The following is a 23,125-nucleotide window of genomic DNA, read 5'->3' on the forward strand; positions in this document are numbered from 1 at the left end:
TGAGGGGTTGGGGGGCGATGAGAGAACCGCAGAGCAGTAGGGCAGCAAGGAGACAACAGTACAGGAACAGGAAGATGGCAAGGGACATACAGGGCAAGAGCAGAGACTGGCACCCCCTCTCTGGGAGACAGACATTCTGCCTGCCGCTTTCTTGGACTCCTATTGATACCGGTGACCAACCCAGAAACTGGGATCAGAGTAACCGGAGTCTGGGATGAAGGAGGGACCCACACAGCAGGACCCAGGGCAAGTCCGGAGGGTTGCACTCCAGCAGGACATCCTCTGGATCCATCTTCTCTGGGCTGGTGGCAGCCTGCAGGCATGTGCCTGTGGTATGTCAGGATAGAAAGTGGGCACCAGCAGGCCGTCAGGAGATGAGGTGGGTGCCGGCTGGACGTCTGGGGAGATTGAGGTGGGTGCTGGCCATGCATCAGGGGACAGCGAGGTGGACGCTGGCCGGACATGATGGGGCAGTGTGGCAGGTGTTGGCTGGTTACCAGGGAACCGTGCCAGATTCTATGAGAAGCCTAGAGGCAACCAAGGCCTCACCTGTGTTGGACGCTGCGGGTGCGGCCTGAGCGGCCCTCTCTGGGCCGGGAGCCTTAAGTGCGGCTGTAACGACTGCAACGGCTGGCTCTCCTGGGCCAGATACTGTAGATGCAGTGTCTTTCAATCACGAGTGCGCTTCCCTAACCATTAAGTCACCACTGTTCACTACTATGTGCACTATTAAAAGAAGCAGTAGGGTCTTGTCCAGCCAGCTGACAAAACGTTTCCACATTTAATTGGAACGAAGGACGGTAGGAAACATCTATATTTTGTGCAAACTTCCAATAAAACCATGTTGAAGCAAAGTCCGACCTCTACTGTGGTCCAGCACTTTGACAACTATACAACTAGGAGCCAACGGTTGCATCCGCAGCGAACAGGGGAACCACAGTAAATCCCGGAGAAGCATCATGTTGTCAGACTTCAAGTGACAATGAGGACGCAGGTCGCCCTACGGCGAGCGACATGGAGTCGGCGGGATCCTTTTCTCCAGAGCACCCCACCTCTGCGGGGTTCAGCACACTCACTCCATTCCAGAGGGCCCTGAGGATCTCCGCTATAGCTGTCACACCCTCCACCTGGGAGTCCGGGGAGAGGGCGGCTATGCCCTCTGTCAGAGATGGGCCATTCTCTCTGGGGAAAGATGTACTGCGGCCTGAACCAGCGACATTAGCTATGCTTGACACAAGCAGCAGTGATCGGCTGTAGGGACCTGGGGAATCCACTGGGGCTTGTCGAATTCCATCATTCTGTCAGGTGCCAGGATGAACGACTCTGGGAGCAGGTGATGTCAAACAATAAACCGGGATTTACTGGGATCAAGATGGGAGGCTAGGGAACGGGCAACATGGAGGGCACCACATCAACGGGGAACACAAGGCCAGGAAGCACTTATACAGGAATAACAAGGGAACAGACTGGAAGTAGCTGGGAGTGTTTAACATGAGGGATGGAACGAGACGTGAGACCAACGAGCAGCAGGCATGACTTATTAGAGCCACGTCAGGGAGATGGCAGGACATGACGTTTGGGGCTATGGTTAGGGTTAAGATTAGGGTTAGGGTTAGGATTAGGTTTAGGGTAAAATGTTTGTGGCAGAGAGCGGTCAGTAGTACAAGGACACGATTACGCCACCTGGGGATTTTCACCACAGGAAAAATTACTCTAAAATTAAAAGCACACAAGTTCATTTACCGAATGGAGCTGGAGACGTGTTTGTACTATTAACAGGTTGTTGAAAATATAAAGCAAAGAAACAAGACAAGCGCTTTAGCATCAACAACCTTAAAAAATAAACCAGCAACCAGCGTTTGGCCACCGGCTGACTAAACCCATGCAAGAGACAGGTGTCCGGTGAAGTTGATCAAAAGGGGGAATAGAGTCCCCTAAACTATCACACACACACACACACACACACACACACACACACACACACACACACACACACCTGTGCTCCACCACACTGATCCCCACACAAATATACTGCACAAGGTGAAAGTGTGAACACCACCACCCCAGACCAATCAAATCTTAGTCAGCCAGATCAATCGAGGCAGCCACTGCTCACAGTCTCCCAGAAAATACCACAATCTAACCAAGAATCTGAGTGTTGAAAACTATGAAGAGTGCAAACAATGAGTAGCAGAATACAGGCTGTCCCTCTGTATCAGTCCCAAACAGAAAGAAAGGGCGGCCTAAAGTCTGTTAAGAACTAGGGAATGAAACAGCTCCAGAAAGCAGGAAAAGGTGCGGCGATCCTTAGCGTGTTCCAGGGCTCCCAGCGCATCACCGATGTCCCACTGAGGATCAGGAGCTTCAAGCCGCGGTTGTTGGGCGACATCGGACCGGCCGAGGACAAGACAAGACTGACGGAAAAGAAAAACTGACGTAGGAAACACAGCAGCCACAGTGCAGGTTCAAACTATTTTATGTTTCCTGCAACGGAACAAACACAATGAATCGCTAAAAAAATTTTTTTTTAACAATTTGGTTTACAAAAAAGGTGTCTGACAAATCTGCTGGAAGAGGCATAAACTGAAGCTGACGAGCAACTGAAACTGTAATCCTGGCAACATCCGTAACTACAATTAAAACACATCAAGTAAAGCAACTGACAAGTAGCTATAGGTCTAGTCACCGGAATAACTTGCAACCACTGGAGCTGCAACACAGACACCAGAGAAACACTGCAATATAAAATATTACCATTAGCCATTTAAATCAAGCAGAGGATTAACGCTAATTACAACAGCAAAACCTCCCACCAAGACACAGAATAAGTGTGAACCTCAGCCAGCATGCCAGCGTACCACGGCAGACCACTGCGGTGCGGAAGGGGAGTTACCGGACCGGGAAACGCCAATGACGCCTCCACACACTAGGGGTCCCCACACACACTTACCGGAAATAATCAACAAGTCCTACTCGCAAAATTCCACACTGCTACAGTTGGATGGCCCTGGGATTTTTATCCAGAACCCCAAGGCTCAATGGAAGTACCGCGAGATTCTTAAACCCTTACCTGAGGGAGGAGGCTTCCAGCGTAAGGAGAGGTTCACCAGAATCCCCGGGCTGGATGGACATCGTTCATCCTTTACCTGGGGAATGAGGCTCCCAACTCATGGTGACTTACCCAAGCCCTGGTGCTGGATCATCATTAAATGCTTACATGGGGAAAGAGAGACCTTATCCTTGGCCTCCAAGCCTGGAAGTACCCTGAGCTCTAGACCCAAGCTTAACCCTAACCCATAAGCATAGGTTCGCAGTATGAACAGATCTCACCTGATACCAGAAAACCATACATGTTCTTAATCTGAAAATCAGTTCATCGTTTTCGCAGAAGGTGGCAGCACATCAACACTGCAAGCTTGGCACATCCCTTTGGATACAATGAGCTATCCTTATATTTTGAAATTTTTTAAAACTTATTTAAATCAGTAAAACAAATTACTTCCAAAAAGGATAGAATCATGTCTACCCAATACCCCTTGGCACCATGTTAGTGTGAATGGAGTTTTCACTGCAGTCCTGAGGGATTCAGAGCAGACACAAAAGATTGTGAACCCATGTGTGATTTACAGTGAAAGGTGACTGAACACAACGCACAGCCTCTGTTATGACTCCACTGTTCACCATGGTTCAGCACCATCTATATTTCTATTATTTTACAAGGTATTTTACTTGTGGTTTTACACTTAACATGGTATCGACAGGCTTGCTCCAAAGAGATCTCATTGTATTTACAGTGACAGTAACGCTGCCTTATCTTGCGAGAGGAAGTAGCATATGGGTGCGCTGCTAACGTTAGCATTAGCAAACCTAGCTGCCTAGCAGTGTTGGTAGTAACTCGTCAGTGTAATTCCACTACTTTTGTTTGCACCATGTATTTCAACATCGACGCGATGTTAATGTGATCACTATGCAACCTTTAGCCCACTGTTATTTTCCTTGATTATATTATTATACAGGGCAGGTCAGGCCGGGGGAGCAGACGCTGATGCAGCGCATTGCCGCACCAACCACACGTCCAAACTGCCGGCCCAGCGACCCCCCAGGCAGACACACGGTCGAATCCCACCCTTATTATAATTACTTTTAGATGCAGTAATTGGTAATTAGTAATTTTCAGTAGCTAGCACAAGGCTGCTGACTAGCAACGTTATTCGTTGGCTGAATCCGAAATAGCTGTAGTGCTACGATGCTGGATTGTTACAGGGACAGTGATAAATGCAGACCCCTTTATTCTGATTGCGTTAAAAATCAAATGTTTTTACTCAGATTTCATCCATTTCGTGGTGTGCTCTCTATAATATGCCATGTTTTCCTAAAAGCAGATTTTTTAAAAAAAGAATGGCAAAATAGAGCAGCGCATTGAATTGTAATGCCTGTATCTTGAAACGTAGCGTGTTGTCAGACTCTCCGATACACAGCTCTATGGTCCATACAGAGGAGATGAGGAACATGCAGTCTGCTAAGTCACATAGTTACCTTTTGTTAGGTAGCTACGTTTACATGCCTTAACGCAATTAAGATGTTTTCATGTAAACAGATTAATCGGCGAGCTCATTTATGAAGGCGTCGTGTGGCTGAAAAAGACGAGAAACATTCATACATACATTTATAGGGAGATTTTGGGATTTACAAAGAAAAACGTTTTGTGAAAAGACGCACATTTTGTGAACGAGGTTGAGAGATGCTGTTTCGACAGAATCCTGTAGAGGGCACTGTGTATGCTAAATCGAAGGCTCCAGGCATGTATTCGGCATTTATAATCATAAACAATAATAATTCAAATACTTGTGGGCACATGGCCGTTGGCTCTGAGATTAAACAGTTCTTTAAAATTAAATTGTTTTAATTTGCAAACAGTTGTATGCTGTGTTTGAATGTTCAGATATTATTATTAGATATTTCACCTTAAAGCCCTCTGAAATTGGTCCTCTTTCATTAAGACCAACTTACAAACAATGTATTTCCTGCCCAGGTTAAAGGCTTCTTCTCCACACTCCCTGTACGGGGGATAGTGCTCACAGCGGCACATGCTGTGCAGTTTACAATAAAGATATTTTGAAAATACAAAATAATGTATGAAAAAAATTATTAAGCTGTAACACATACATTTATTTCAAATACAAGTTTCACAAATATCCCTGTAATGAAAATGGTGAAATTACCCAGGCTTTATGTGATATTTCATTTGTAACACATTTGTTCTCCAAACTTCTACATTTTTAACCTTTGGCCACAAGATCTTCTTCTTCCTGCCAGTATCTTTTCTTTCCTTTGATCCTCGGTTGTTGGAATCTGCTCTGCTGCTTGGAAGTTCCCCGGGGAGTTAGTGTTGGGGGGTTCTGGTGGAATGTGACCATCGGCAGCCATGGGCTGGATAGCGCTGTGGTGCTCAGCCTGGCTCTGTGCCCTTTGCACAAACATTTTGCACACATGACGTTACCATGCACATAGTATTTCTCATGTTTTACAAAATACAAAAATACTGATCAAAGTCCATCCATCCATCCATCCATTTTCCAAACCGCTTATCCTACTGGGTTCCAGATAAGGACTACGGAGCCTATACTGGAGGCAATGGGCACGAGGCAGGGAACAACCCAATATGGGGGCCCAGCCCATCACAGGGCACACTCACACACCATTCACTCTCACATGCACACCTACGGGCAATTTAGTAACTCCAATTAGCCTCAGCATGTTTTTGGACTGTGGGGGGCAACCGGAGTACCCGGAGGAAACCCTACGACGACATGGGGAGAACATGCAAACTCCACACACACATGACCCAGCCGGAGACTTGAACCCGGGTCCCAGAGGTGTGAGGCAACAGTGCTAACCACTGCACCACCATGCCGCCTCCGCTAAGTCAAATATGGATCATAAAATACAATTTTACAATTAAAATACTTTTTTTGAATATGTGCCTCAGAAATTGCACATCCCTGATTGTGCATTACGTTCATGCTGCCTTGATACTTTTCTTTTCTTTACTGTAGCCCTCTTTTAAGACACGTTGTCAATGTTAACTTTCATCCTTTGCAAGTATTAGAATGTATTATACACTGTGCAGTTAAAAAAACTGAAAATGCACAAAGATGGCAGTGTGAGATGATTGCACAGGTTTACCTGAGCTATGCACTGGGCCGGGTTGTACAAGAGGCAGAGATTGTTGGTGGTAGATTTCTTAGGCATAAACCCAGACTGCTCCGGTCACTGACAGGCAAGCAAGTGATCACAGATCCTGTTAAGGATGACCCTAGCAAGGACCTTACCCAGCAGGCACTGAGAGCAGTGTTTTCCCCCTGTAGTTGCCACAATGCAGGCGATCACCCTTCCCTTTCCAGATAAGGACTACAAGTCCCGTTTTCCAGTCAGTTTGGATGACGCATGACTCCCAAATGGAAGCAAAGATTGCCTGCAATACCTGGAGGACAGCCTTACCACCAGCCTGAGTGCCTCTCCTCCCCTCCCCATGGAATGCTAATGGTAGCTGCTTTTTGGCAGCTGAGGTTGTACCATGAGTGCACATATGGGGGTGGTTCGGTGTGTTTTTCTCCAGAAGTCTTTGCGTATGCTGGTGAACATCCTGCCTGGACGTCGGCCACTGCGATGGTGTACATGAATAGGGTGAATGGAACGATATATGTGGACTTTCAGAGTGTGTATGTGAATGTGTGTGTGTGTACGGGTTTGTATTTACCGCATTTGTGAGGAACAAACATCCCAACAATGTGTCAAAACTGGTTACTTTTTAGCGTGTGGGAACATTTTTCAGCTCTCCACAAAATAACCTTCAATTTTACAAAAATCTATGAATGCAATCAAAGAATGAATTTAGCCAAAAGTCTTATATTTTGTTTGGTTACTTATGGTTCAGGTTAGAACTGGATAAAAGATACGGTTACCTTAGTTAGGATTAGGGGTTTGCCCAGAGGAATGACAGTGACAGTCAGTCCTGTGACTGTGAAAGGACAGTTTACATGCGTGTCACACATGTGTCACAGTAACTGGACACAACTGTGATAATTTGTATGCTTTTGGAGACAAAAATGTCTGTGTTTGTGTCACCAGAGGGATAAATCTCCCTGTTTGCATGTGTGTCACCGTCTGTAAGTGTATCACAGATGTGAGAGAAATGCTTGTGCATATAGGCTGTAAACCCTCATGCATTTCAGTCTCTGTAAGTGTTTCGTTCCGGCTGCTGTCAGACGCAGCATAAACGGACTCAGACCCGGGATGGTTGGATTGTCAGGGGTGATTTATTAACAAAGAGCACAAACAGGAGAGAACAGAACAGAAAAGGAGAATGAAACACTGATGCAGAGCCGAAGCCGGCGTGGTGGCTGCCACAGGATCGATTCCTCCCCCCTTAGCCGGGGACCCACCTTATACACCCACCCCCAGGGGAACAAGTGCACCACGTCTAAATTAGACAGGGGGGAGAGAAACAAACACGCCGCCAGCAGAGGCAGCAGCACAGAATGTGGAGCTCGTCACTAGAGGGAGTAAGAATCCACCTTCCCATTGTGTTCAGGGGTATATCTGTATTACTGCAGTGCCACTGTGAGTGTATTGTAGGTCATATTGTGGCTGATAATCTTATTCCTAAACTGTGTGGAATAAAAAAGGAACTAATATATATATATATATATAGCGTACCTTCCACTTCTTATAGGAGAGCGTACCTTCCACCCCCAATCCTCACCATGTTTTATAGAGGGACCATAGAGAGCATTCTCTGTGGCTGCATCACAGCCTGGTACGGGAATTGCAGCGTCTCGGACCGCAAGACCCTACAGAGGATTGTGAGGACGGCTGAGAAGATCATTGGGGTCTCTCTCCCCTCTATTACGGACATCTACACCACACGCTGCATCCGCAAAGCCACCAGCATTGTGGATGACCCCACACACCCCTCACACACACTCTTCTCGCTCCTCCCGTCTGGCAAAATGTTCCGTAGCATACGGGCCTCCACTGCCAGAATGGGGAACAGCTTCTTCCCTCAGGCCATCAGACTCCTCAACCGGAACTGAACACAATCCCCCCCCCCACACACACACACATGCACATCTGTACATCTGTATATAATATCCATCCATCCATCCAGTTTCCAAACCGCTCATCCCATTGGGTCGCGGGGGGTCCGGAGCCTATCCCGGAATCAATGGGCACGAGGCAGGGAACAACCCAGGATGGGGGGCCAGCCCATCTGTATATAATATTTATTGTTATTTATTATACCACGGCATTTTTGTACAGCATTTTTTGCACAAACACCCTTCGCTGCTACCATACAGTAACAAATACTGTATCCAAAATGTTACCACTGTTAATTGGCACTGTATGTTGTCTTGTCTGTCTTGTCAATCTGTACTGTTATGCTGTCCTGTCTGCACTGATGTTGCTCTGTCTTTGTCCTGCTCTGTGTTGCACCATGGTCCTGGAGGAACGTTATCTCATTTCTCTATATACTGTGTGTATGGTTGAAATGACAATAAAACCTACTTGACTACTTGACTTGACTACTATATATATATATACAGTACTGTGCAAAATGATCTGCATATTGATTTAAACCTATGATATTATGTCTGTCAAACTTTTTGCCCTTAACCATTTCAAAATCACTCCTAAAGTCATCCCAGTATTGGCAGTATTTTCAATATACTCATGTATTTTTGACATGACCACTAGCTCACCTCATATAGCTAATCAATACCTCAGTGACTTTTCAAAACTAGTTTCATTAATTAATTAAGTGAGCTGGTCGTGAAAATTAACAAATACATGAAATGGCTGAGGTGAACCTGAGGAGAGGTTTAGGAACCATATTGGTGTTCATCTAGCCATCCAACAAGATATCAGTAACTTTTTGGAGAACATAAGAAATTCCTTTTAGTTTTTTTGTTTTACTCATAATTTACACGTTATAATATTAAATTTTCTTTTTCATACTGAGAAAATATAAATTTACTACCCAGATAAATAGCTTTAAACATTTCCTATGACTGCCTAAGACTTTTGCACAGTACTGTATATATCTCAGGATTCCTAATGAAACAGGATTTATGTGTTATTTCTGGTAATTGGTAATCACCTACACTACTTCATTGATGATCAGGTGCTTTTCTGTTGTTGTACTAACATGCCTTATTAAGATTTTATGTTATTTATGTTTACTTAGTTAATATATGATTAATTTGATTATATTATTATCTTTACTAAGTTACCTCAGGACCGCAGTAGGTTTTGAGTTAATAAACTGTCTGCCGTCTGCCGCCCCCTGCTGGCCAAAGCGTCGCCGCTGCGATATCAGGCTGCTGCGCTCAGTGAGCAGAGAGCGCGGATTAAGTCTGTTACTCAGTTACGTTCTGGGCAGCGCGGAACCGGGACATTAATGGGATAGAATAGGAAGCCTTTATTGTCAGTGTACAGGTAGCAATACAATATATAGACAGAAATATAAAATATACATATAGAGGGGAGGGGAAAAGCTCCCCTTACTCATCAGGCTTAGATTTCATTACATTTAATTTTATTCAGAATCAGAATTCACTCTATTGGTACAACTGCATGTACTATGAATTTGTTTTGGCAGTTTAGGTGCATTTACAGACAACATAGAACATAAGTCAGAGAAAAAGAGTAATTTTGCATGTTTGTTCAGCTTACAGAACCCAATTACTTGTTTTATTAACATACGTCACACTGCAGACAGAGTAAAAAGGGTTATACTGGTTAAAAAGCAGAGATTTTACCTTTTTGCCACGGAGAAGCAGCGACATGTGACACTCTGATACGGTAAAAATGATTCCTCCAGCACACAGTGAGCTATCCCAGCATGCACAGCGACACGGGGGAGTTATAATAAACCCAAAACCCTGGATAGAGGGGTTCAGTGAATGAGGAGGTGAATCTGTACAGGAGGGTCAGTCCATCAGAGGAGACTCTGTAGAAGGACAGAGTACCAGCCGCCTGGTCCAGATACACTCCTACTCTGCGGGAGACTGAGGGCTTTATGGGTATGACAGTCTCTTTCTTATTGTGCCAGACAGAGTAACTGTCAGGAGAGCAGCGCAGCATCCATGACTTGTCATTGAATCCAAGCAGACAGTCATAACTCCCTCCTTTCCTCCTGATTCCTTTATAAGTCACTCCTATCCAGACGTCATCTCCACTCCACTCAGCCTCCCAGTAACAGCGACCAGTCAGACTCTCTCTACACAGAACTTGGGGCCAGTAGTCAAATCTCTCTGGCTGGTCAGGATATGGCTGCTCTGCCCCCCCTGTCACCTTCCTGTTCCCCTCTGACAGAGACAGGCGTCTGTGTGCTGTGTTGGGGTCCAGCGTCAGCTGGCAGGAGTCTGTAGGCAAGAGAAAGAGCGATTAATCCCATGACGAAGCCCAGCATCTCCATCATTATCACTGTCACACCTCACACACTCACTCACACAGAACTCGCTCCAATACACACATTTTATTCCCAATATACTCATGTAGCCGCCAGAGTCTGCGGCGCTCCAGCTGCCCCCTGCGCTGTGAGACACGCCGCGCTGAGAGACTCGCTGGGGACCGAACTGCACTTTAGCCTGCGCTCTATTATTCTGTACGATGCATAAAATATAAAAAGTCAAATATGTGAAATACCTCAGGAAATGTTGGACGCCCGCGCGACGCCGGCGGGAACACGCGCCAAAATAATGCGCGTGTTAAACTAATGGCCTTAATTACAGGTAAATAAAATTACAAACAGCATTCATCAAACATATTAACCATAAAATCATACGACAAAGATTACCACTAAAAGTGAGTTTCTCTTTAGATCACAATATGAATTTCTTTTAATCCACTTTGGACACACACCTCTCTCCAGCAGCGCGCCGACGCGACGCTCCCAACGCGGACGCATCTAGGCTGGTTCTCTGCAAAGCGCAGCACTCGCGTATTACACCGCGTACGTGTACATGATAACGTTCATATTTCTCTGGTCAAGCTGTGCACATGCGCACGTGTCCTATTTAAGTATTATTAGTAGTAAATTATTATTCTGATATTCCCTGCACACGTACTACAGCCGCAGTACTGTAGTACTGTTGTACGTTTTACAAATTCAGAGCGGCAGTTCACGGGGCTGCCAACTTTGATCAACTGGCTGGCGTGAGATTTTCAATTCGGGACAAGTCTGCACACATATGCATACACATTTATATGTATATGCAAACTACAACAATCCTCATCAAAATAATCTATGTTGGCGTTTAAAGACGAATTTGGAGTGCGGCAGGCGGTCGTCCGCGGAGGAATAAAATGCATCATAAAAGTCTACACAAACACGTCCGCGGAGAGGTACCAGTCTGGCCGCCAAATGTTTTTTGTGTCTTGATTCCGGCTTTGTCTGTGCACCTACATGAGGATAACAGGACGCATGCGCGACGTGCAGTGCCACCAGAAATTGGGGTGGCAGTATGGTCACGTTTTGTCACGGAACATTTTCTTTACTTACGGTACAGATAGTATTACAGTAGCATTTGATTTTTTTAAGAATGAGTGTCCAGAAGAGCTGTATATTTTCACAGACAAGAAAAAAATATTCCGAACACTATTGTGTCCTTCTTTGTACAGCATCTTCAAAATTCAATGGCAGTATAAGTTTCTAAGAAAGCAGTGTCATGCGTACAAGGTACAATGAAATTCTAACCTGAAATTCTTACTTGCCTACTTTCATAAGCAGCATTATTTTTCATACAGTTCCATCCATCCATCGATTTTTTTGCCACTTATCTAATATATAACATATAATCTATATATAATGTGGTATATATTATATATAATCTCTCAGAGTATATATATATATATATATATATATATATATATAGAGAGAGAGAGAGAGAGAGAGATTATACTATTATATACAATCTCTGGGTCTGCCCCCAGACCTCCTTCCGGTTGGACATGCCCTGAAACACCTCCCCAGGGAGCCGTCCAAGAGGTATCCTAGAACCATCAACTGACTCCTTTCAATTCAGAGAAGCAGCGGTTTTACTCTGAGCCCGGATGTCTGAGCTCCTCACCCTCTCTAAGGCTGAGCCCAGACACCCTGCTGAGGAAACTCATTTCTGCTGCTTGTATTCGCAATCTCATTTATTCGGTCATCACCCAGAGCTCATGACCATAGGTGAGAGTAGGAACGTAGATCAACCGGTAAATTAAAAGCTTCACCTTCCATCTCAGTTCCCTCTTTTTCCAAATTGCTGCACTGTGATCAAGACTCTGAGATCAAAGTCAAATTGAACTTTATTGTCATCTCCACCATATATAAGTATAGAGAGAGATGAAATGGCGAAGCTCAGGGCCCACAGTGTAAACATAAACTTAGTCCAATATAGAAAACAAGACAAGACAATGTGCAAAGGACTTACAGGAGAGTGCAACTGAGGAAGAGGAGTAGATTGTGCAATATACAGTAATGTGCAATATTGTTAGAACTATATTAAAAATATGGTTTTTTCTGTAGTCAGTTAGACCTGAATTTACCATCATGCACACTGTAACAGCCTGAGTTCACAGTGCAAAACAGTGTATGATAATAGTAGTAACAGCAGTAACACGTCTAACATGTATAACAGCTGAAAATAGGAACAGAAGCAGAATAATGGGGCAGACAGAGAATAATGGGGATTCTTATTATTGCCCCCATGTCAGAGTGACAAAGTGTTAAGTGCAGCGCTTAAGGGTCGGTCTGTGGCCTTTAGTTATGGGGTAAAGGGGGGGGGGGGGGGGGGTTAAGGCAGTGATAAGGCAGAGTGAGGGCTATGTGAGCACTTCCCTCGTCATCCAGGGCCTTTGGTCGGCTCTCGTGGTCATCGATCACAGAGTTTATATACACCAGCTGGCCACACTCTTACCGACTGGTTTGTTGTGTTTCAGCAGGGATTTATACACAGGAACCATGAACGCAGTGACATGGTCTGAGTAGCCGAGGTGGGGGGGAAGGGCCTTGTAGGCCTCACAAACGTTTGTGTGAACATTGTCCAGACAGATTCTCTCTTTAGCTGGGAGGTTCACATGTTGGAGGAATTTGGGTAAAACTGGCTTCAGATTTGCTTGATTGAAGTCTTCAGCAATGATGAAAAAAGACTCTGGATTAGTTTAAGGACCTAGTTGTAGGATTGGAACTCGGTGGTTAAGTGAGGAGTGTCTGTTTAGAGATGCTGCAGCAGTGCTACAAAATTAGCAGCTCACTGTGGAGGCTGCGATTGTACAACATTTTCCCCCAGCTTTATTACACATCCATCCATCCATCCATTTTCCAAAACGCTTATCCTACTGGGTCGTGGGGGGTCCGGAGCCTATCCCGGAAGCAATGGGCACGAGGCAGGCAACAACCCAGGATGGGGGGCCAGCCCATCGCAGCAGGTAATGCATGATGAAATTATTCATATACTTTTATACTAGCCGAAAGCGGGAGAAAAGAGAAGAGAAAGAATAAGGAAAGGACAAGAAAAAAGAATGAAGGAAAGAGAGGGAGAGGGCAAATACAGTTCAAAGTCATTTTCAACACTTTTGCCTAGAATCAAAGCTAGAACTTTATATTGGATGCCAATTATCAACTAAAAGAAAGTCTTTATTAGGTTTTAAAATTATATTGATTATGCTTTGGCATAATTTGGCAGGAAGTACTGAGTTTATTATGCTCTCATTTTATATTTGCCGTAAGAAAGGAGCAAGATTTTCAGTGAAAGGTTTATAAAATTCTGAGGTTAGACTGTCTGTTCCCGGCGATTTATTATTTTTTAAGCAATTTATTGCTGCAGACATCTCAGTTAAATCAATTGGGACGTCACAAAGTTCACGATCCGCATCAGTTATTCCCATGATGTTTGAGAAGAAATCGAAAATCTTCAATCAAGACTAATGACATGCAAATTATTAAAGTACTCAGTGCAGAATTTGGCTATTTTCTTGATGTCATCTGCAGCATTTCCATAAATCCTCTCCCGCATAATGCAGTTGTTCCTGACTTGCTGACTTTCCTGCCTAAAGAAATAGGCTGAGTTCTGCTCACCTTGTTCAAGCCATTTTTTGCCACAATCTAACAAAGGCTCCTTCTGCCTTATGTTTATATATGATCATCCAATTTATTCTGTAAGTTACCTCCTACATTATTTTCTGTATCAGTAAGACGGTTGACTGGTTTGCAGGTTAAAGCAGTAAATCTCATTTATAATTTAGTTTTCTTCATCTCTTCCAATTCACGCCAAGTCACTACTAAACCTTCTGACAAATTTTGTTACATCATGTTATTATTGCAATACTTTTTTTCTGTATTGGATCTGTTCTAGTGTAAGTCAATTATTCATTCTGTATTTAAAATAGCTACTTTATTTCTCAAGATTGAACTGTTTAATTTCCCGTTTGAAGATATTTTATATCCAGTAGACGATGACAAAGATTGCATGTTCTCCCCATGTTGTCGTGGGGTTTCCTCCGGGTACTCCGGTTTCCCCCCACAGTCCAAAAACATGCTGAGGCTAATTGGAGTTGCTAAATTGCCCATAGGAGTGCATGTGTGAGTGAATGGTGTGTGAGTGTGCCCTGCGATGGGCTGGCTCCCCATCCTGGGTTGTTCCCTGCCTCGTGCCCATTGCTTCTGGGATAGGCTCCAGACCCCCCGCGACCCAGTAAGGATTTTCCGGTTTGGAAAATGGATGGATGGATGGATAGACGATGACAATATGGATACATGGATGTCAATGGCTCGGTGGTCAGAAAATGGTGAAGGTATAATGTTTGTTTAAATATTTCCTAATTCATTAGAAATAAGCCAAAAATCAGTTTGTGACTTTTTTTATCTCTTGTTTAATCTCTTCAATCATTTTTTTCTTTTTTCAGAACCTGTCATCATGACTATGTATAGTTATTGCAGTCACTGGATGATTAAATAAAACCAGACAGTAGTAAAACTGCATGTAGTTCACACTACACGGTAAACAAAACAAGTCGGCTTGCAGCTCTAATCAAAGCGTGTTCTTCAGAGCGCCATCTTGACTCCCTCCTCCTTCTACATTTAATGCCACAACCTCATACTAACACGTCAGACTGGAAACGAAGGAACCGACCAAGATGGTTTTCTCACACTGCCCCCTGGTGGACATGACCTTCAATCCTCCAGATAGATGCACGCGCGCAGGTGTAGTCGTGTCGTGTGAAGTCATGGCCCTAAAGCACAGACTTAGGAGATGTTCAGTGTCACAACCAGTTTGGGGAAGACTGCGGGTGCCGTCTTAGGACAATATTAATGAAGCAAACGTGAAGGAAGCCCCCCCCTGCCCCGGACCTCACTGCTCATAGATACCGTAGCTCACACAGGATAAGGATGCAGATAAAAGGTCTTGACGAGCTCTTACTGAGTGATACCAAAAGTTCCTGCTACCCAAACAAAGCAAGGGCAGCCTCCCTGCTTTCAGCATTACAGTGCATGATGACATCTAAGACAAACTGGGCCCTTACCCCCCCGCCCCCCACTTATTTGGTTTATATCCCCTGCTGCAGCTACAGCCCACACTAGGCAGTGAGGAGTAGCCCCAGTGTCAGCCATTCCTGCTCTGACTGACTTCAGAGGGAACAAATTGCATCAAAGCCCACAGCTACTCTCTCTCATCTGACTCCTGTTGTGCGTCACCTACACACTGGGTCAGACAATGTGTTTAATACGTTAAACTGATCTATACTGAATATCAGGTCTGTGGCTGGAAAATCATTATTAATGACTGATTTTATTATCAAGATAAACCTTGATTTTTATGCTTTAAACTGAAATGGGGTCAAATGAAAACTATGCAGCAGCCCTGATCAAACCAGCTACTCCTACTTGCCCTTTATCAGTGAGACTAGAGCACTTAGGGAAGGAGGTGGAGCAGCCGCCTTATTTAATGGGTTTGAATTATTTTTACAAGTCAGGCACTACTTTCTGTCAGAAGGGTAATTATGAATCTGAATGAACAGAAATTACATGTGGAGTTTCTAAAGGGTCCGTTATTGGCAGTGGGCAGTGGTGGCTTAATGGTTGTTGGATTGAATCCCCGACCAGCAAGGCACCGCTGAGGGACCCTAAGCAAAGCACTGCTCTCTGGGCGCTGAATTAGCTGCCCCTTGTTATGTCACCATGTCACATATGGGTTAAATGCGGAGGACACATTTCGGTGTTGTACACTGTGTGCTGTGGTGTGTCAACACTGATCACCAATTACAATTCTAATCCTCACCAAGCCTCTTTGTTCAACATCTACATGCTTCCATTTGCTCAGATTACGGAACACTATAAAATCTCTGGAACACTTAAGGCCATGTTGTTAGTAAATTCACAACAAATAATAATCCATTGTTATGCATTATAATCATGGCTTTAAATATTTATCAAAAGGCATAACACATTATAGGCATGCTTATTATGCATAATGAATTATTTAAGAAGCTCTCATTTTTAATGCACTATAAATACCTTCATAATGCATTAAAATGATCGGTATAAGCATTAAGGATGCTTTGTATTGCATTATGAAGGTATCTATAGTGCCTTATAGTTGAGTGTGTCATAAAGCATTCATAAAGCATTATAATGATGGGTATAATATGTTATGCTTTTTTCATAAATATTAATAGCTGTGTTTAGAATGCTTTATGACTGCAGTATAATTAACCCTCTATGGCATGAATTTTTATTTTAGGAGGAAAAAAATATTTGACTCTAGTTTTAGGGAGCTTGGGGGTCCTTGATAAAATATTAATCATAAAATGTGTCCCCCCCAGCCCCCCCCACCAGATTTTGGTCTGTTGTCTCAGGGCAACAAGATGCTTCAAGGGTACTAAAACGCCAAGGTTTTGTATATTATATAATAAGTTGAATGAGAAGCAAACAAGCAATAAATTAATTTAAAAAGTTTTATTTCAACGACAACAACAATTTCAACAATCATCAGTGGATGGTTTATCAATCTGTGTGTTGGAGATTAGCTACAGTGTATGTTTGTGTTTCTGAATGTATGTTCCTGTGGGGTAAAGACTGAATCAGTGTTTCTCCAACCCTACAAAGCACAGTCTATATTATTCTGTATGGAACCTCAGGAAGCAGTTGCTGGTGGATGTGAAACACAGATGCACGCCACATTTTTGGCACTTGGCTTTAGGTCTACCTTTGCATCCGGGTACCTTGCATCTCCCTTTCTTTTCATCCATGACCATCCAGTGGGCTGTGGCATCCAGACTCACATCAGGGACTGGAATAGGTGTAGCGGGTCCTCTTCTCCTCTTTTCTTCATACTCCCCAGCAATTGTGGAACTGGGACGACCTCTCTTACGTTCCAGATTCTTGCCACTTTTGCACAAGCTTTCTGCAATATATGACTTAAACGTGTAAAGCTTCATCTGTTCGTCTTTTCTCATCCCAGCACTGCTGCAGTCTCTCTTGTAGAGCAGCCAGGCAGTCACGATGGTCATGTCGATAAGGTGGAACATCAGCCGGTGGTACCACTTCTTCGATCTGATTTTGTTGCGGTACAGTGCAATGAGAGAGTCCAGCAGATCCACCCCACCCATATTCTTATTGTACTCTCTCACCACAGCAGGACAGGGGACTTGAATGATTTTTTTTTGCTTGCCATCCCACCTATCAACCTTGGTGACTGGGTGTGCTCCAATGTAATTACTGAGAAGACTGACTGAACGGTTATCATACCACTTCACAACATGCAAGGTGGTTTCTCCAACCTTAGCCGTCTTCTGTTCAAAAGATCCACGTCCTACATCCCACCCACGTACTACTTGCTCCTACATCTGGCAGCTCAGGGGGTTGCACAGCTCTCCCTGTATAAATCTCAAAATTGTGTGGGACACCATCAGAGCCAGCTAAGATGAGTATCTTGTAGCCCCATTTCTTTGGTTTTGATGGCAGGTATTGCTTGAGTCTATTTCTTCCCTTGAAGGGGACCATCTGCTCATCTACAGCCAGCTTCTCAGACATTGGGATTCGATCATGTTCCTTACACCCATAAAATGTCCTTGCATCCATTTCCTGTGAATAATAGTAGATAGTACATCAAAAAAATTGATTATGGTGATAACTATGCATCCCTACACATCTCCATCCATGAGCATGTTATTGTTAAAACGAAAGTGGTCTAACTGCGCAATGTTGCCCTGTGGCAACAAATGAAAGACTACCGTTTTAGTATATAAATAAAGACAAAAAGTGCCTTTAATCAATTAAATAGGCTTCTTCACATATTCATGCACATCACAGATATTATTTATACAAAATTATTTACATTTTAACATGTTAAAAAGTGAAATGTATCTTACCTTTTGCTAGCAGTGTGTCCAAGCCGGCTATGGTTGCAAAAAGGACTGTTCCACCCCCAGACGAAAGGTCAAACCCACGCCCACCTCAAATTTTATTGGTTACAGACTTGTCATCAGACTTTTACTGTGATGTTTTTTTGGAAAAAATTTAAAGGGGCAGTGTGTGGGCCAAAAAAGTGGTTTGTTGCCTGAGGGTTACACCATGCCATAGAGGGTTAAGCAATGACATATGAGAAGATACTCTGATATATCATGGCTGTGATTCGGTCAAAGGCACAATGGCAGCTTATAAAAACTTATTCTGGAACAGAAAAGAACAAATCCCACAAAACGGAATACATATGAACCTTTACTCTCACTGTCACCTATGTTCATTTTTTAAACACTAGATTTACCGAGTTTTTATTCTCTGCTGAGAGTCCCAAGGTGTTTGTCACCCCTGCTGTGATTTTCGCAGGTCTTCAGCCCCATCCTCCTCCTGCTTTTGTTGTGCAAACACACCCATTACCTGTGAGGCCTGGCGCATTTGCATTTTTTACTCAGAGTAGCTCAAATCCAAGGCAGGCTAAACCTCTGTGTGTGACATGGAAACCTTCACAAAAGTCTGCCATATCTATACCAAATATCCCACACGCTGACTGACCTGCAAATATGAAAGACGCACATTCACAAAATATATGGAAACACAAGTCTGTGTTATTTATAAAACAAATTGAGTGAAAATAGAATGAAATGAATAAAATGAAAACATGCTAACACTTCAGTCTCCAATGCATGTTTGTATATAAATGTCATAAGCTGAGTGAAGTCATGGTCCATGGTTTTTGACATGCTCATACACATACAGAATAAAATGTCATTTCATTTTCATTGGCCATCACTGAATTATAACACCAAAAGTGAATTTTGTTTTTGTGTGATCTCTCCAGCTTTGCATGTTTGGCTGTTCATGTAAAAATTGATGTATCCGTGCCTCAGTTCCAGGTTCATCTCTTCGTCATCTTTCTGCCTTTTGTCTCAGTGGTTACTGTCCCACACAGTCTGTCTATCTTTCAAAGTCCGTGTTTGCAGCGTTTGAAAACCCAGTGACCATCATCCCTGTATTTGGCAATGGAGTTCCTTGGCTAGAAGAATCGGAAACAATCTTCTTTTTCCTTTCCACCCTGTAGATGCTTTGTACAGAACGTAGGCATTCACGGCCACCAAGTCCAGCATGTTGTAAAACACAGCTACTGGCCACTTGCTTGTTGCTGCTCGTACTGAATACATGCGCGCCATTCTAAACACTGACGTGGAGAATTCCTCTCCCTGTGCAGTGTCCTTTGCCAATGGAGGAAGTTCACGGCAAACGTTATTCACCATGCCCAGTAAAGTGAAGCAGTCTGTGTGACAGTGACAGTGAGGTGAAGAAATTGTCCGTTGTGACATTTCTCCCGTCATCCAGAAATGACTCCATCAGACTCATGACCACGTTCTCTGCCAGCCTTCACCAAGAACTGTGCTGAAAGTTTCACTCCAGGAGAACACATGAACATAGATGTACAGCTGTTCTTGACCAAGGTTCATTGTCCATGCAGTATATTTACATTTACATTTACAGGATTTGGCAGACACCCTTAGCCAGAGCGACTTACATAAGTGCTTTGAGACTCTGCAATGAATTTCCGATGCTAGCTCAATAAGGACCCCAGCTACGAATACTATCTCTGAGAACGCCATTGAGTAGTGCAGAATTTTTATTTTATTTTATTTTTTTAAAACACACACCAGAAAAAGAGTCGAGTAAGAATATAGAAGTTCTACGTCAGGTATTTCTGAAAAAGAAAAGTTTTGAGTCGTCGCTTGAAGACATTCAAGGATTCAGCTGTTCGGACATCTAGGGGGAGTTCATTCCACCAATTAGGTGCCAGGACAGAGAAGAGCCGAGATGCGTGTCTTCCTTGTGCCTTGAGGGGAGATGGGACCAGTCGAGCAGTGCTGGAGGATCGGAGAGATCGTGGTGCAGAGCGGGGTGTGATGAGGTCCTTTAGGTAGGATGATGCCAGAGAATTTTTGGCTTTGTATGCGAGCATCAGTGTTTTGAATCTGATGCGTGCAGCTACAGGAAGCCAGTGGAGGGAGCGCAGCAAAGGAGTGGTGTGGGAGAACTTGGGAAGGTTGAAAACAAGACGAGCAGCTGCATTCTGAATCAGTTGGAGGGGACGGATGGCGCTCAGTGGTAAACCCGCTAGAAGCGAGTTGCAGTAGTCAAGGCGTGAGATGACGAGGGACTGGACGAGTATCTGGGTAGCCTGGGTGGAAAGAAATGGACGTATCCTCCTGATGTTAAAGAGGAGAAACCGACAAGAGCGAGAAAGACTGGCGATATGTGAGGAAAATGACAACCGATCATCTATGGTAACTCCAAGGTTTCTAGCAGAAACCGAAGGACGGATCAGGGAGTTGTCAAAGGAGATCGCAAGGTCTTGGAGGGGGGATGAGTCAGCCGGGATGTAAAGCAACTCAGTTTTACTAGTGTTGAGTTTTAGCTGGTGAGTGGTCATCCAAGATGAGATGTCTGCCAAGCATGTAGAGATCTTAGTGGAGACATGAGTGTCTGAGGGAGGGAAGGAGAGGATGAGTTGAGTGTCATCGGCATAGCAGTGGTAGGAGAAGCCATGTGAGGATATAACTTCGCCAAGAGATTTAGTGTAGAGGGAGAATAGGAGAGGGCCAAGAACCGAGCCCTGAGGGACACCAGTGGAAAGACAACGTGGAGTAGATGTGGATCCATTCCATGTCACTTGGTATATCGCATCCAAGCCGGACAAATTTGGGATCAAGTTCTGGATGGCCACGGATTTGGAGACCAAATACGTCTGCAACGTGTCCCCTAACTTGGGAAAGGACCCCAGTCACCAGAAAAGGGAGAGGCTGGCAGAGAACATGGTCATGAGTCTGATGGAGCCATTTCTGGATGACGGGAGAAATGTCACAACGGACAATTTCTTCACCTCACTGGCACTGTCACACAGACTGCTTCAGCGCAAAACAACACTACTGAGTACAGGGAATAAAGTTTGGTATGAACTTCCTCCAATTTCAAAGGACACTGCACAGCAAGAGGAATTCTCCGCGTCAGTGCTTAGAAGTGGCAGTGTCTCCTTGACAATTTATGCACCTAAAAAAACAAGATTGTGTGTGTTCTGAGTTCCTTTGACCAAGATGTGGCGATCTGTGAAGGCAGAAAGAGGAAACCCAACACGATAACAGACTATAACCACATGAAGGTATGTGAATGTGTGTATAATTTTACATCAGTGCTACAATGTTTTCTGATATGTACTATACAGGCCTATATAGAAAGAAGGTAGAAAAAAAGTAAATACACTCAAGACTCTCTCTCTCTCTGCTGTTATAGTGTGGTGTAAATGTGTTGGACCAAATGGCGCGCATGTATTCCGTAAGAGCAGCAACATGCAGGTGGCCAGTAGCTGTATTTTACAACATGCTGGACCTGGTGGTGGCAAATTCCTACGTTCTGTACAAGGCATGTACAGGGTGGGAAGGCAAAAGAAGATTATTTTTGAGTCATCTAGCCAAGGAACTCCATTGCCAATTTATGCCACAAAAGGCTATGGGGACAGAGGAAGGCTGCTGCTGTGCCAGGACTTGTATGGACAACTCAGTGTCAGGTACAGGAGAACTGCAACAGAAACCGCAGCACCAGTGCAAAGTGTTACAAATTCACTTGCGCCAAATGCAGGGATGATGGTCACTGGGTCTGCAAACACTGCAAAGTTTGAAACAGTAAATTTTTTTAATAAATAAAACAGACTTGTGCTTCCATATATTTTGTGAATGTGTGTCTTTCATATTTGCAGGTCAGTCAGCGTGTGGGATGTTTGGTATAGATATGGCAGACTTTTGTGAAGGTTTCCATGTCACACACAGAGGTTTAGCCTGCCTTGGATTTTAGCTGCTCTGAGTAAAAAAATGCAAATGTGCCAGGCCTCACAGGTAATGGGTGTGTTTGCACAACAAAAGCAGGAGGACAATGGCCCAAGAAACTCTCAGCAGGGATGCTAGTAGGTGTTAGGCCCAGGGAATTTACGCAAATTCGCGTAGATTTGGCAGTTCTAGTGTTGAGACGCAGGCAGGTTCTGAAAAGGCATCAAGTGACAACCAGCCCAGCACCGGCTCCATGTTGGTGGAAATGAGGCATCAGTACAGTGTTCCCAGGTCCAGCCCAAGGTCTGCTTAAGATCCACCCAACGGAAGCTGAAACCAGCCCAATAAGAGAGAGAGAGAAGGATTTCTCTCTAAACCAGATACGGAAAAGCTTGTTCATGTGCTTATTTCCAGCAGGCTAGACTATTGAAATGGTGTCTTTGCAGGTCTTGGTAATAAATCAGTCAGACAGCTGCAGCTCATCCAGAATGCTGCCACCAGAGTCCTCACTAACACCAAGGAAGTGGAGCATATCACACAGGTCCATAGTCACTGCACTGGCTTCCTGAGCATCATAGGATTAATAATTAAATATTACTTGTGTACAAGGCACTAACTTCCTTGAACCTTGTGAAGCATCCAGACCCCTGAAAGTTTACTCAGTGTCCCAGAATGAAGACCAAACAGGCTGAAGCAGCTTTTAGTCTCTATGCTCCCTGTCTGTGGAACAAACTTCCTGAAGACCTGAGTTCTGCTAACACTGTCAGCTCATTAT

General features: G+C 44.1%; 1 protein-coding gene across 7 annotated transcripts in view; it reads right to left on the reverse strand.

Moving 5' to 3' along the window:
- The window catches only part of LOC125740020 (tripartite motif-containing protein 16-like), a 411,298-nt gene that overhangs the window by 322,739 nt on the left and 65,434 nt on the right, over positions 1-23,125 (reverse strand). The window contains exon 6 of one of the 7 annotated variants that reach the window (XM_049010694.1): positions 8,276-10,427. The exons of the other annotated variants lie outside the window; for them this stretch is intronic. Coding sequence (XP_048866651.1) covers positions 9,895-10,427 — 533 coding nt within the window. The 3' untranslated portion in view covers positions 8,276-9,894. Of the gene's footprint in view, positions 1-8,275; positions 10,428-23,125 lie in introns of those variants that run through there. 7 annotated transcript variants of the gene reach the window in all.

The sequence above is a fragment of the Brienomyrus brachyistius genome, chromosome 4 (assembly GCF_023856365.1).
Source record: "Brienomyrus brachyistius isolate T26 chromosome 4, BBRACH_0.4, whole genome shotgun sequence".
Taxonomy (NCBI): domain Eukaryota; kingdom Metazoa; phylum Chordata; class Actinopteri; order Osteoglossiformes; family Mormyridae; genus Brienomyrus; species Brienomyrus brachyistius.